Source organism: Podarcis tiliguerta (genome assembly GCF_965153285.1).
Source record: "Podarcis tiliguerta genome assembly, chromosome: 4".
In the NCBI taxonomy this organism is placed as follows: domain Eukaryota; kingdom Metazoa; phylum Chordata; class Lepidosauria; order Squamata; family Lacertidae; genus Podarcis; species Podarcis tiliguerta.
In genome coordinates this window covers 63,982,234-63,998,273 of record NC_139537.1, presented here as the reverse complement: position 1 = coordinate 63,998,273, position 16,040 = coordinate 63,982,234, and the positions used below count along the sequence as shown (strand labels likewise).

The 16,040-nt window shown below is 41.3% G+C and overlaps 1 protein-coding gene across 1 annotated transcript in view; it reads right to left on the bottom strand.

The window, feature by feature from the left end:
- Positions 1 to 10,554, bottom strand: part of LOC310676126 (uncharacterized protein) — a 48,526-nt gene extending 37,972 nt beyond the window's left edge. The window contains exons 1-2 of the mRNA XM_083437510.1: positions 10,541 to 10,554; positions 5,797 to 5,913 (exon numbers count right to left, since the gene is read on the bottom strand). Of these exons, the coding sequence (XP_083293636.1) occupies positions 5,797 to 5,892 (96 nt within the window). The 5' untranslated portion in view covers positions 5,893 to 5,913; positions 10,541 to 10,554. The remainder of the gene's footprint in view (positions 1 to 5,796; positions 5,914 to 10,540) is intronic.
- Between the last annotated feature and the right edge of the window lie 5,486 nt (positions 10,555 to 16,040).

Sequence of the window (16,040 nt, the reverse complement as noted above, 5' to 3'; positions counted from 1 at the left end):
TGTGACTGAAGTGCAACTTTTGGGCTTACTTAGTTTGAGTGGATACAATTGCAGGCACCTTGTTGGAACATTGTTAAACGTTTTAAAGTGCTCTGCAGGACTTTTTTCTTAGTGTTTTGGAACTAACTTGCTTTTAAAATTGTTTTTGAAAACGGAAACTTTAATGGCGGAAAAGTTACCTTCTTCTTACTAACTTTTGGTGGCACTCCCCCTAGAGGACATTGGATAACAAAGGCCTGGGAAAAGTTTTTTTTGCTTACTTTCTTTCTCCAGACTGTTTATAAATTTGGACTTGTCTTTCCCATGGGATTACAACATCTGACCTTGAACATTGACTGATGAGTGGTACAGGAAAGACAAGAGCAGCCAAAGCTAAGGAAGCTAAGGAAAAAGAAAAAGCAAAAAAGCAGGCACAGCTTTTGCAAACAACTTTAACTCAGGGACGTAGACTATCAGTGCCTGCTGTGCTTGCAACACAAAAAGTAGAAAGTGAAAAGCCTGAAAAATCTGAAGAGGAAGATATGGCATCAGGAGGAGCAGAGGCAGCACTGAAACAAGTTTTGGAACAATTGTCAACATTAAATCAAAAAATTGATAACCAATCAACAAAAATTGACCAAGCTACATCCTCGATCCAGAAATTGACAGATCAGGTTTCCCAACACACCCAAGCAATTGAAAAATTGCAAGGAGCAACGGAAGAGAACCGTAAATTGGCAGGGGAAGCCGTTGAAATTGCAACATCAGCTAAAAAAGAGGTTGAGGAAGTTAAAGCAGAAGTCAAGCCTCTGCATAAACAGATAGGGGACCAACAAACCTATCTCTCTTTGGTGGAACTGAAAAACCGGGAGACTAATCTTAGGTTTAGGGCGGTCCCAGAAATCGAACAAGAAGATTTGATTGGATTTTTGACAACAGAATTTTCAAAGTTCTGGGGCTTAAAAGAAGAAAGTGATTTTAAAATAGTATCGGCTTTTCGACTGGGAAGATTGGTAAGAAAAGATAGATCTAGAGACTGTCTAATAGCTTTGAGATCAAGAGAGGAGAGAGACAAAATATTAGGCCTACACTTCAAAAACTCAATTGAGATACAAGAGAAAAGGGTGGAAATCTACCGAGATATTCCTAAACAGCTATTGGATCTGAGAGCCACCTATTCAGAATTGGCTAAGTTGTTGAGACTTAACTCAATCCCTTATAGGTGGGAGTTCCCACAAGGACTATCATTTACTTACAAACAGAAGAAGGTTAAAATAAGATTACCAGAGGATCTACAAAAGTTCCAGCACGACCACGGAGAAGATCTCCAAAAAGAAGCAGCAGCCCTTTGGCCTATACTTAAACCAGGACCCACTCTGCCAGCAGGCGGAGGGACGCCTAAACCCTCGGAATTAGAGGAAAAAGAAGATACACCGCTCTAGGTGTAACAGAATAGTTCAGGATGTCTCTGCAGCTACTCAGTTGGAATATAAATGGCGGAAATTCCCCGGAGAAAAGAAGGAAACTGTTTCATATATTGAAGAAAGAACAATTGGATATTATTTGTTTACAAGAAACCCATGTGACCAGGCTCCACAGGAAAGTTTTGGTCAACAAAAGACTAGGCCAAGAGTTTATTTCCTCAGACAAGGTAAAGAAAAGAGGAGTGGTGATTTATGCTAAGGAGAGCCTGATACCTAAATTTTTATTCAAAGATGAATATGGAAGAATTCTGGCAATTGAAATCCAGACCCAAGGAGAAAAAATATTGATACTAGGAATTTATGCTCCAAACGACGGGAAATCAGAATTTTTCAAGAAGCTGCATGAGACGCTGCTGGACTATCTGGACTATGCTAACATCATAATGATGGGAGACATGAATGGAGTGGTGTCTACACATATGGATAAGTCTTATAACCAAAATCTAACATCAGACGGCAGACTGCCTAAAACTTTTTTTGAAATGACTGACAATCTGGATTTGATTGATATATGGAGGACAAAGAACCCCCTAGGTAAAGAAGGAACTTTCTTCTCTGAGGCCCACCTGTCCTGGTCAAGGATCGACCAAATCTGGACCTCCAGGGGGCTGGCACCCAAGACTAAAAAGGTGGAAATCTGCCCAAAAACATGCTCCGACCACAACGCTCTGAAATTAGATCTCAGACTTACTCAAACCGGTTCCTTCAGATGGAGAATGAATGACACTCTTTTAAGAGATCAAGAGATTGTGAAAAAGGCCCAAAAAACATTAAAGGACTATTTTGAGATAAATTTGAATACTACAGTAGAAAAAAGAACGATCTGGGACGCAAGCAAAGCTGTCATGAGGGGGTTTCTGATACAACAGAATACAATTAAGAAGAAGCTCTGGAATGGAAAGAAAGATAAAATACTGGAGAAAATACATCAAGGAGAGAAAAAATTGAGAACTAAACCAAAGTCAAAGGATCTGTTGAGAGAAATTAAATTCCATCAAGCAGAATATTCAAAATTGATTAATCAGGAGATTGAATGGAAAATAAAACAGATGAAGCAAAGATCCTTTGAATCAGCAAATAAATGTGGAAAGCTGCTAGCTTGGCAGCTGAAAAAAAGACAAAAGTTGAATACAGTTACAAATCTAGAGATTGAAGGAAGAACGGTGCAGAAACCAGAGGAAATTAGGAAGTGCTTCCACAGATATTTTAAAGAACTTTATGTACAGGGGCCTCAGAAAGAATCAGAGATAGATCATTTTTTAAAGACAAATGGACTATCAAAAATAACTCAAGATAAAAGATCAATCTTGAACTCTACAATAACCACCCAGGAAATTGAAAGTGCCATTCAGAACATGCAACTAGGCAAATCTCCAGGCCCGGATGGGCTTACCTCCAAATACTACAAGACTTTGAAAGACTATTTAACACAACCCTTGTTGGAGGTATGCAACCAGATCATGGATGGGAAGAGGGCACCAGAAACGTGGAAAGAAGCGTTCATCACATTGATACCTAAGATAGAATCTGAAAAGACTCAACTCAAGAACTACCGCCCCATCTCACTCCTGAATGTGGATTACAAAATATTTGCAGACATTTTGGCAAGTAGACTTAAAAAAGTTTTAATTGAAGTAATTCACAAAGACCAAGCAGGCTTTCTCCCTGGTAGACATTTATATGAGAATACCAGAAACATCATCGATATTTTGGAACTTTTACAAACTAACAGGAACACAAGGGCGGTGTTAATTTTTGTTGATGCGGAGAAAGCATTTGACAATATATCTTGGATGTTCATGAAGAAAAACTTGGAAGGGATGGGAGTGGGGCGGGGGTTTGAAAATGGGTTACGAGCAATTTATTCAGAGCAAAAGGCCAAATTAATAGTGAACAATGTGGTGACGGAGGAGTTCAAAATTGAAAAAGGGACACGACAAGGGTGCCCTCTATCCCCTCTTTTATTCATTTCAGTCCTGGAGGTGCTATTGAACATGATAAGGGAGGACCGGCTGGTACAAGGGATAGAGGTCGGAGTGAAACAATATAAACTTAAAGCTTTTGCAGATGACCTAGTTTTGACATTGCAGGAGCCAGAATCCAGTACAAAAAGAGTTCTTGAACTTATATCTGAGTTTGGTCAGGTGGCGGGGTTTAAGTTGAACAAACAAAAAACCAAGGTTTTGACCAAGAATTTGACACTTACAGAAACAGAGGGGTTTCAGAGAGAAACAGAATTAAATGTGGTAAAGAAAGTGAAATACCTAGGGATCTATTTGTCTTCCAAAAATTTGAATTTATTTAAGGACAATTATGAAAAATGCTGGTTGGAAGTAAAGAAGGATTTAGAAATTTGGTCAAGATTGAAACTTTCCTTGTTGGGAAGGATTGCAGCAATTAAAATGAATGTATTGCCGAAAATGTTATTCTTGTTTCAAACCCTACAGATCGTGGACAGAGAGGAATGTTTTGGAAAATGGCAGAAGGATATATCTAAGTTTGTCTGGCAGGGCAAAAAGCCCCGAATAAAGTATAAAATATTAACTGATTCAAAAGAAAGAGGGGGGTTTGCCCTGCCGGATTTGAGGTTGTACTATGAAGCTGCAGCCTTCTGCTGGCTGAAAGATTGGTTTTTGCTAGAAAACACCGACGTCCTAGATCTGGAAGGTTTTGATAATGCATTTGGTTGGCATGCATATCTATGGTATGACAAGGTTAAAGTTCACAAATTGTTTAAAAGCCATATTGTCAGAAAAGCGATTTTTGCAGTCTGGATGAAATATAAAGACTTATTAGAGAGTAAAACACCGAGGTGGCTATCACCGGTGGAGGCCAAAGCTCGAAAAAGACCCAATATGGAGGCCTATTGGCCGAAATATTGGGAATTAATTGAAAAAATTGGAGACGGTTGGAAGTTGCAGAGCCAGGACAAATTAAAAAACAAGGTGCGAGATTGGTTACATTATGCTCAAATTCAAGAGGTTTTTAAAATGGATAAAAAGGTTGGTTTCCAGGAGGGGAAATCGAAACTAGAGACAGAATTGTTAGAACCAAAGACCAAGATTTTATCTAGAATGTATAACTTGCTGCTTATGTGGAACACACAGGATGAGACAGTTAAATCTGCTATGATAAAATGGGCACAGGATGTTGGACATAATATTATGTTTGAAGACTGGGAAAGGTTATGGAACACCGGAATGAAATTCACGGCATCTAGTGCCTTGAAGGAAAACATTATGAAAATGATATACCGGTGGTACATGACCCCAGTCAGGCTAGCCAAGATGCATCACCTGTCTGACAACAAATGTTGGAAGTGTAAGGAAGCAGAGGGGACTTTCTTCCATCTCTGGTGGACCTGCCCAAAAGTGAAGGCCTTCTGGGAAATGATTTATAATGAATTGAAAAAGGTATTTAGGTATACCTTTCCTAAGAAACCAGAGGCCTTCCTGTTGGGCATGGTGGACCAGAAAATGTCAAAGAAAGATAGAACTTTGTTTATGTACGCTAGCACAGCAGCAAGAATACTCATTGCAAAGAGTTGGAAGACACAAGATTTGCCCACGCTGGAGGACTGGCAGACGCAGTTGATGGACTACATGGAGATAGCTGAACTGACCGGCAGAATCCGAGATTTGGATAAAGAAACAATTGAGGAGGACTGGGGAAAATTTAAAGATTATCTGAAAAAATATTATAAGCTGTATGAATCCTAAGAAAGTGCATGATTAGGAAACGTTAAGCTTCTGCGAATATGATTAAGTAAATGGTAAAATTAGTGACAAAAGAGAAAAGGAGACAATTTAAATTGAATATGTTATGTTTATTTTAAAGGTATTGAAATTGAGATATAATATATTGTATTTGGATACATAACATTCGAAAGTTACAACAAGGTATGAAATAAGGTAACAAAATGCTGACATTGTTAATGCAAAGAACGCAGAATCGGAAGGGGTGGGGAAGTCCAAGTTTTATTTTGTTTTTGTTGTTAAAAAAGAGAAAATTTGTTTCTTGTAACTACTTTATTTGTTTATAAACCTATAAAATTATGGAAAGAAACGCAATAAAAAAATTTATAAAAAAAAACGAGTCTCCCGCTCTTAACCACTACACCACACTGGCTCTCAACAAGCCAGTGAACAGGTGGCGGCAGCTCTCGCTGTTCTTTGTCTTCACCATCACCACCACAAGAGGGGCTCAGAATGGCAGGAAATGACAACTGTTTAACAGATCAGAAATGATTAAGATCTTGGGAAATGTAGTAAGTTCTTTTAAAAAATCATCATCATCAGACTTTGTGTTTGCAAAATGGTGAACTTGGACATACTTGTGTTGTTACCAACTGAATTTGCAGATGATGGTTCTTTCCACTGAGTAAGCAGAGGTGGAAGGAGTGGTGGTGCTTTTTAGTTACAGGAAACATGATCGGCTGGGGCACAGATGGCTAAAGAGAATAGTGAATTTCATACTATTAGGGTAGGAAAAGAGTCTGTTATGAAAGATACCTGAGTGAACAACTACAACAACAGAGGAGATGACTTTCTCTTAGGAAGCCATGCTGTATTGATCAAACGGAAGCTATTTGATCTGCATCTAAATGGCCAGTGTATTGCAGAAAACAAGAAAATGCAGAATAGTTGAATAATCAATGTGACTGAAATTGACAAGCAGCAGGATTCTGTAATACACGCTGTCCTCAAGAGGAAAATGTGCATATGGCTTTCCTGAATCTCATTATAATTTATGTATTTTCAAGATATAAAAATTGATGAAATACATTTATTTAAATCCCTGGAAAGAAATAATGGGTAATACGGAAAACGAATTCCAGGAGGCAAATTTACCCCCAGGGGATAATAAAATGATTGAAGTTCAAACCATTAGAAACACGATCCTCGTGAAGTGCCCCCTTTTCCTTATATAAGATACTGGGTTCTTTTGCCTGATTAATTCTGCAGGGAAGGGGAGGAGAGTTTTCCCATCACTCTGCAGAGCCTTGGCAGCAAATTGCTGAAAGAAGTGAGCCAAGTGGCTGTGCATTAAGAATGCACAGCATGTGCCATTGTGGTGTACATTGTCATGTTTGAAGTGGAGAGAGGGGGGGAGAGAGAGAGAGAGAGACAGAGACATGCTTCTATACACGAGGAAGCTACAATTAACCATGTAGTAAAACCAATGGCCTATACAGAAGCAAATATCCCCCATATTGACCCCCCTCCCCACAATGCAATTTCACAATGGAACATTCACATCAATAAAGATGAATGACATTTGTCATTTTTGTTGGGACTGGCTTGAAATCCAGCAGAACCCAGGTCAGATCAGCCCATCCCCACCTCCAGAATGCCCTAATTTAGAGCTTTCCATGGAGTACTGCTGGCAAAAAAGATTGGTGGGCATCACAATAAACGCTGCACCAGCATCCCGTGGTGGATCAGGGGGTTGGATTGTATTCTAAGCAAGGCAGAGTGTGAAGCTTGAGCCTTCCATCTTTCTAAAATGATAGTAAACGAAGAGAGGTGAAGTCTATTTTCGTGTGCGTGAAAAAGCCTCTCTTCTCTTATCCGCTAGCCAGGACATTGCAATCTACAAGATAGATAGGCCATCTTAGGGTGCCATCTCCCTCAGAGGAGCGAGGGGTGATGGCCTGGTAAGAGAGTCTTCTCCTTCATGTCTCCCAAACTTCCCTCTTAATTGAGGATGTATCTCTTCACCTTGGTCTGTGACAGTTGAACACAGGGCAATGCAACCATGAGAGTATGTCATACATAGGTTTGCACACAGAGAAACATGGCACATTGCCATACACATCCTGTATCAGATGAACTCTACATCTTATTTGCTGCTTTAGTGCACAACCTGTAACTCATCAAGCTTGATGAGCCCAGCCATGTATGGCAATCCACCAGAGAATCTATCAACCTCTATTTGCTGCCCAGTTAAGATTGCAAAATAAAAGGATTTTCAAACACTGGCAAACCACCCAGTACAGCACTGGTATGCTGCAGTTGTCTCGATAGGCCTGTCTTATGGCATCTGCGTCAACAGCCCACACAGCCTACCTCTTGCTCAGGGGCCATTATATCATTGCAGCCCATGATGTGGCAGAACTGCCAAGATAACAGCAGCCTGTTATATATATTTTTCTCAAAAGCCATTTCATTCCTCCTCCCCCACCACCTCCTCTTCAGAGAAGATGCTTTGCCACCATTTCCCACTCATTTCACCCTTTGAATCTTGGATTCATTATAACATTACATCTCAGATGAAATTCAGAAAGGTTAAAGGCATTGATTAAGGAGGTGATTATGCATTTAGGTTTCAGGAGGGGAGAATCAGACTACACAATCCTGAGGGTACATTAACCTTTGAGATCTTCAACTATTGTACGGCTGGCAATACCGAATCCTCTCGTGAAAATGTCAGCAAAACACATGGCCTCGCTTGGCTGTTCATTTGCTTGATAGAAATGTGGTAATGAACAAAAGGTGGCCATAAAACAGGAAGAGGGAGCCTGAAATCAATCTCTCTCAGCTTAGATTAAGGTCCTGTCAGCGAATCCTCGAGCACAGATGGCCAAGAGGCTCACTTGTTGAAAAATGAAAGGAGACAGAGGATTAACCCTCAGCTATCTGAATGCCAAACATTAAGCTAATGAATGCTGGGAGGACTAGAGTTCTGTATTGATGCTGAGGAGGGGCAGCGGGGGTCTAAGCGCATGAGGCGGCAGAGAAGAAATGGCCAAATGAACAACAGGCAGAGGTGCTGCAAAGGGCTCTTCATCTGTTGCTGCATATTTCCCATGACTGCTACAGCACCTCGCCATCTCAAGTGTACACATCAGTCCCAACAGCTGGCAAGTCATATTCTCTCCTGTAATTCTCCGATAAACGTGTCTGTATACATATCTCATTCTGGCCCTGCATTTGAAGTATCGGTTGGACTTCAGGTCACGCAGCTGGCTTACAGGGCAATATTGACAAATGATTCAGTTTTTCTATTAGTTTAATTGTCATGAAATTGTTGTTGTTGTTTAGTCGTTCAGTCGTGTCAGACTCTTCGTGACCCCATGGACCAGAGCACAAGAAATATATTTCTAATATAATAAATCAAATCAATGATGATTTCCTTGGAAATGTTCCTTAGTGGAGGCTTTGATAACTCTTTGAAAACAAAGTTCCCAGACTCGAGAACAACAGAATTGGTTCTCTAGATGTCATGTACCCTAAGGCACCCTTAGCTGTTGCTTTTTTTTCTCAGGCCAGATCCTTCAAAGCACACAAGGCACCCAAGGTAATTGCACAACCTGCTCCGACTCTCTCTCCTTCCACTGTGAATATGGCAGACATGGGAAATGGCTCACTGTGCCGGGGTGGCACAGTAGTCCTCACAGAGAGAGAAGAAAGGGTGCAAACAGAAGCTGCCTTCATAGGCTCTGCTCAGTGCTGGATTTCGTATAAGATAAACAAGCTATAGCTTAAGGCCTCACTCTCTTAGGGGCCCTCCCAAAAAATCAGTATTAATAAGATAAACAAGCTATAGCTTAAGGCCTCACTCTCTTAGGGGCCCTCCCAAAAAATCAGTATTAATATAAAGGTAAAGGTAAAGGGACCCCTGACCATTAGGTCCAGTCGTGACCGACTCTGGGGTTACAGTGCTCATCTCGCTTTATTGGCTGAGGGAGCCGGTGTACAGCTTCCGGGTCATGTGGCCAGCATGACTAAACCACTTCTGGTGAAACCAGAGCAGCGCAGGGAAATGCCGTTTACCTTCACGCCAGAGCGGTACCTATTTATCTACTTGCACTTTGAGGTGCTTTCGAACTGCTAGGTTGGCAGGAGCAGGGACCGAGCAACGGGCGCTCACCTCGTCGCAGGGATTTGAGCCGCCAACCTTCTGATCGGCAAGTCCTAGGCTCTGTGGTTTAACCCACAGCGCCACCCGCATCCCTTATACTATTAATATACTACTTCTTAATTGTATTTCACTTCCACAATTACTCTGATAAAATACATATTTGTTATGTGCAAATGGCTTTAGATACCTATTACAGTGGTACCTCAGGTTAAGAACTTAATTCGTTCCGGAGGTCCGTTCTTAACCTGAAACTGTTCTTAACCTGAAGCACCACTTTAGCTAATGGGGCCTCCCGCTGCCGCCGTGCTGCCGGAGCACGATTTAAGTTCTCATCCTGAAGCAAAGTTCTTAACCTAAGGTACTATTTCTGGGTTAGTGGAGTCTGTAACCTGAAGCATATGTAACCCGAGGTACCACTATAGGTCCATAAATTACCATATAGCATATATTCAACACAAAAAACAGCGACAATTTGTTGTTGACAAAGGACAGCTGGACATAATAAAGGGCCCCATTACCTTCAGTAGCTTAGAGCCTCATCAAACCTAAATCCGGCCCTGGCTCTGCTACATGGACTCCACATGACAAAAGGATAAAGGTTTACCCAGTCACATGGAAGAGCCTCCAGCAATACAACTGATTGTCCACTCAGACCTTCTCCCAACACATGGAGACAGAGCCCAGTTAGTGGACACAACATCAGGAGCAAAGCTTTACTACACTTTGATTCAGTGGATCCCCTTTACACTTAAGTTAAAGCATGAAGTGAACTAGGCAAGCATTCCAAAGTGGAAGAGAAGCGGTTGAAACAAACCTCCACAGACATAGACTGTGCTGTGGCATATCAACCGAGCCCTCCCCCCCCCCCCCCGCTTGCACACCAACACAGCCCGTTTTTCACACATTGTGGGCCAAAGAAAGTCTGAACACAGCAGAAACTTTAGACAAAGTTGCACAAATATGCTGACAGGAATCGTTGCCATGCTATTCTGGATCCCCTTTGCAGCAATAATACACTTATTATCACTACAGCAAATGTAATTTGAGAGCCATATTTGAAAGATGGAGCTTCCTGTTTGTTTTGCTCACCCTACTTGGTGGTTTGGTTGATTTATTTAAAAATTGCCTTTAAAAAAATTATACATCAACTTGGTCGGATTTAAGTAGGGAGATGTTGACCTGTTCTAGAGGTTTGTAATAAATGCCAGTCTTACCTTGCCAGCTGGAGATATATATATATATATATATATATATATATATATATATATATATATAAAATACATATTATACACATACACATACACACACACACACACACATATTATATATATATAATATTCTGGGATGCTTTCCCTTCCTTTTGAAATTTTATTTGCTTTGTTTTGGCTGCTATTTTGTTGTTGATGTTGTTGAGTTGCTAGTTGTTGACTCTGAATTATTTTCACCTCCCTCTGATCCTCTGGAGTAACATCAGTTGACTGCCATGACAGCTAGTTTAAATGAGGGCAGAGCCAGTTAGCAAACACAGCTGCTGGAGGGAATGGTTAGGTGACTGTACCCAGCTGCTGAATGCTTCAGCAAGCTATGCCAACAGAAGGTTTTTGATTTTAAGCAAGTGGGCACCTTATGGAATACATTTGCATGCTGTTAGCTCCAACTGCAATGAATTCCCATTTGACAAATGAATAGTAACCAATAACCAAGTCCAAATATTATAATTGGATTGGAACAAATTCAGATCCCGCGACACACTCGCTTATTCAATGTACTGCTGATGGCAAATCCTGTGACACTCGCAGCTTTGTTGCGCTCCGCAACGAAGTTTTGCCTCTAGACCAGAATGGGGAACCTGAGGCTCGGAGTGGCCCCCAGGTCTCTAGGTCTAACTCTTGGGACTCTCTGTAAGTCAAAAACTCTCACCAGCCCCACATTATGCCCTTCTTGAATGCTTTTGGCTGGGGAAACACAGCCAGATGGGCAGGGTATAAATAATAAATTTGTTTATTATTCTTATTATTATTATTCTTATTATTTTGCCTGGCTGGAATGTGCCTTGAATTCTGATCATGTTCACTGCTTGTCTTGATGGTGTGTGCAGAAACCAGATTTACTATGCAAAGGTAGACTTTGCATTTGTTGTTGCAGGTTGTGGAAGGCGGTTCTATAAGACTTTTGGAATAAGGTTTGCCGTTTTTGGCATAAGATTTGTAGACATGATGCTATATACCCCTCTTAAACAATATTTAACATCCATGTACTTTTCTCCCCATTTTTGAAAATAACTTCCCTCATGACGAGTGAAATTGTGAACAATTAATAAAGAAAAATGGCAGGGCCTCTGGAGACCGAATAAAATTGGTTTGTGGTCTGAATTAGGAAAATCCCAATAATATTCATTTTAATATATTCTATGGTTGTCAGCTATGTAGGTATAATTATTTTGCAGTACAAGGTTCTCCTAAAGCAGGAGTGGGGGCCATTTAGCAAACCAGAGACTGTTGCACTCAGCCTTGGCCAGAACAGCTAAAAAGCAGGGAGACAAAATTCAACAACATCTGAAGGGCCCCATGTTCCCAATCCGTGTCAATGTAAAAGATATGACAAGCCATACGCTGTATGGATCAAAGTGAATAATTAGATGGAGAAAGGCATTTTGGTGACAAGTGGTGGGAAGACTTTAAAAATAAGGCGTGGAATTCTTTCTGGTTTGTCTGATGAAATCATCTCCCCCCTCCTTCCATGAGGGGTCTCCATGGGGAGGCATAGGGTGCACATGGAGAGGAGAGGGTGGGGAAAGCCCCACTGAATGAGTGGGAGCCATTGTACTGGTTTCTGCTAGCAGGGCTGGGTGACTGAATCTGGCTCAAGGACTATCTTGGGGACGTGGACATCTTTTTAATGAGGTGGATTTTTTAATTCTGGGATTTCTTTGTAGTCATGCATGTGCACACTTACCCTTGTGTTTCTGTATATACAGTGGTACCTCAGGTTACATACGCTTCAGGTTACAGACTCCGCTAACCCAGAAATATTACCTCAGGTTAAGAACTTTGCTTCAGGATGAGAACAGAAATTTTGAGAGGCAGCAAAGTCACTCAGTAATACTTGGGTTTACCTCTCAAAGGCAAACGTTTGGTTTCATAATGAAGATATTACAGTGTACACCCTCCAGCATGTGACAGATGAAATTACACACATTTGTTTAAGATCACTATAAACGATGAATTTGTATTATAGAAACGAATGAGCAAGCATGACCTGCCAAAAACATTTAAAGCACAATCCTAGGTGTGTTTACTCTGAAATAAATCCCACTAAAGTCAGTGAGATCTACTACCCTCAACAAGTAATGAGTATGGAACTGCAATCTTAAAACGTTCACCTGAAAACCTATTTTTATCTACATCCCTTGTGTCATTAGCAATGGAAATTCTCGCTGTATGTTCCAGATTTTACAGGCTTAAGCCTTACCACCCCACAATGAAACCATTCAGTTTAATCCTCATTTACAGCTGCAAAAATTGAAGTTTGAGAGGCCTTAAAGAATCCCTTGGCAGAAGCAGAAGAACTCATGTTTCCCCAGTTTGTAATTTTGTGATTAACTGAAGCCCTGCTCTGTCGTTTCAAGATGGCTGCTGTATTACAACAGTGCCAGTTCCCCTCAGTACCAAGAGCCTCACTATTTCAAGCATCGTTTTGCACTGGCATTTTCCCATCACAAGAGGTACTGACATTAAATGCAGAATGATGATTAAAGCAGCAATTCACCACAGCTAGAGGTAAAAGTAAATATTATGCTTTAAAATCGTTTTCTGGTGAAGGTAGTACCGTAATTAGGTGCCAACCATTCTGTCAACAAACTGAACCTCATTAGTACCAGAAAGTCTCCAAGTTCCCTCCACCCCACCCCAATCTACTCCTCCTGAGGTAAACTCATTAGTGTTATCAACTGAAGGCCTGTAAATCTACTTCCCTGTAACAGGAAAATAATGGAATTAAAGTGTTTGCTCTTCACTGAAGAATGGACAGATTTAAAATAAAAATGCCAAACACCTGTCATGTGAAAAGCACAGTGGGAGAATGATGCCACAAATGACATATCTCTTCATGTCAGTGTGACTTCCACATCAATTTTTTCTCATGAGATACTGAAAATGGGAAGCTGTCAGAGAGAGTGGGGCAGAGATCTACAGTATTGCTCTTCTTGCGCCAACTATGAAGATTGTTGGCACTGCAGATAAATCATCAACATTATTTCTCTGATTTAGAAAAAGACTTTTAGAGTAAGAAAGGTATCAAAGTCTGGTTTCAGAGCGTTCTTCTAAGAAAGCAAAAACACAGAGATTAAGCAAAGAGAGGGAGAGGTGCTTGAAGTTTTGTAAATCAAGGAAAGGACTCTCATGAGACATTACCCGGTTGATTTAAGGGGTGACTCGTGTGTATAGTAGTCGACATTGCTTACAGGTTACAAAATGTGCATGGAGCCTCTATGGATACAAGAGCCTCTCCACTTCAGAATGGGTAGAGGGCGATCAGAACAGCAACTGTGCCAGAGTTGGACAGACCCACCTTCCCCACAGCGTCTCCTTGCACTTGTAATCATTAATACTGATTGGCATGGGTGGCTTGACAAAACCCGCAGTAATGACTCCATGCTTGAAATAGACTCTGAACACCAGTTTTCCAGGACTTCTATCTCCTGGACTACCCTGACTATCCAGCTGCTTTACACAGTGTCCCAAAGACCATTTCTGATGGTGCCTCAAGACACAGATGTGCTTGTTTTTGATTACTTTTCTAAGGTACATCTCTGCAGCTTACACAAATCACAGGTCAACTGACATATAGTTTCCAAACCCCGTGTCCTGGCCCAATAAGATCTGTACTACAAGAGCCATTCAGTTTATGATAGACTGTCCCCATCTCATCCCCAATTTCAGAGCACATCACGAACCTTTTGCAGTGTATTTTCCAGGTTACTCCTCCTTTCTGTCTTAATTGTTATTGTTTATGCCTGTTCTCAGAGGCAAAACAACTTTCGAATGTATTTTTCTTTGCAGCTTCATAACAATATCTTTATGCTTGCCTGATGGTTGAGTTTATGCATGATTGGATGTCATTATAGTGTACATTATCTGGGCTGGAAAATGGAGGGGGGGAGTGTCTAGACCTAATTGTTGTCTGTTCTTTCAGTAAAGCACCTTAAGACGGAGGTTATTTGTTGCAATAGTGACAAATGCAGAATGGACACTTCATAAAGAATAATGATGCTATTGATACATTTTAAAAAAGAAAACAGAAAACCAACAGCAACGTTAAATAAAAATGTTTTATGTGCTTTGGAACAGATTGATTTCCATGTACAACATCCAGCCCCTTCTGTTTTTCTACGAAGCAATTTTCTGCCTTGACAATTTCAAGGAAATTTACATTTCCAGAAAGCACGGTGGCCTTCCTAACCTTTCCTTTTGATACACTCATCCTCTTAAAGAATTCACAATGCTGAACTCTGAGTTACGGAAACTTCTCCTCCGTGCATAGATTTGAGATTCAAGTACAATGGGTTTTAGCTTCATCGGCCTTTGCCAACCTGGTGCCCTCCAGTTTTTTGGGCTACAAGAAGTAGGAGAGGGTCTCAGGGGTGATTGTGTCAATGGCCTGAGCCAGCCAGATGTTCCATATGTCAACCAGGGCTTTGACAGGCACGCCAGTCATCTCAGCAATGAACTCCTGTAGGGCCATCTATCAACATCTGAGCAAACCATCTTCATAGGCCCCTGACCTCTGCAGAGGGGGAAGGATGCTAAGAGCCTAAATCTCAACAGGATCTGACCATGACAAGGGACTGATGTCAATATCCCCCACTTTCAGATCATCCTCTTCCTGCCCAGTCAAGAAAACAAGGCCCAGAGTGTGAGCCCTGTGTTGAGCCGATGACTGAAGATAGCTATGACAAAATTATCTTAATCAGATAGTGCACAACTGCATCTTCCGTAAGTCCCCCTGAAGTTTATGAGCTTAAATGTATATTAATTATGGAGGACAGTAGCCAAGAATTTCTGGATCATATCCCAGAATGTACATTGTGTTATTTTATGTTCCCGGAGTAGATCATAAAGCAATTCAATATTTTGGCAAGTTTGATCTCTTGGAGGACTTTAAAGCAAAACAAGGCAAACCTGCGGGCAAAACCTAAAGGGATTGGATATACATTTACTTTTATTGCCACACTTCTGCCATGCCAATGCCCACCACCAACTATGCTGCTGCTGTGCCTCGGCTCTCGATAAGCGCAGTGAGAGCCTAGGCGATCCTCAAACTTTTGTTGCTGGGCCTTTTGCACTTCCACCGCCTGAGGTGAGTGCCATACCCCGCTTTATGAACAGGCCGGCTCTGGCCAAAACACTGGGTTCTTACAGAGAGCAAGTCTCTTTCAGCCTCAGTTCCAGGTTGTTTTGTTCTCTTTCTCACCCAGACACTTTGATGGCATCACCTCCAGCCTGCGGGTAAGGAAGGCACATACCCTTCCAGAAGGACCTGCAGCTGTTAAACGTCTACTGGCAACCTATCACCTGTACTAGGAGATTTCTTTAGTTATACAAAGGCTCATTCTGCCAACAAAAGGGAGTCTGCCAGGCCAAACCTTTCTACTCCTCCAGACCAGGCCTAATATGAAATATTGCCTTTCACAAAGGTAGCAGCTACAGATCACAC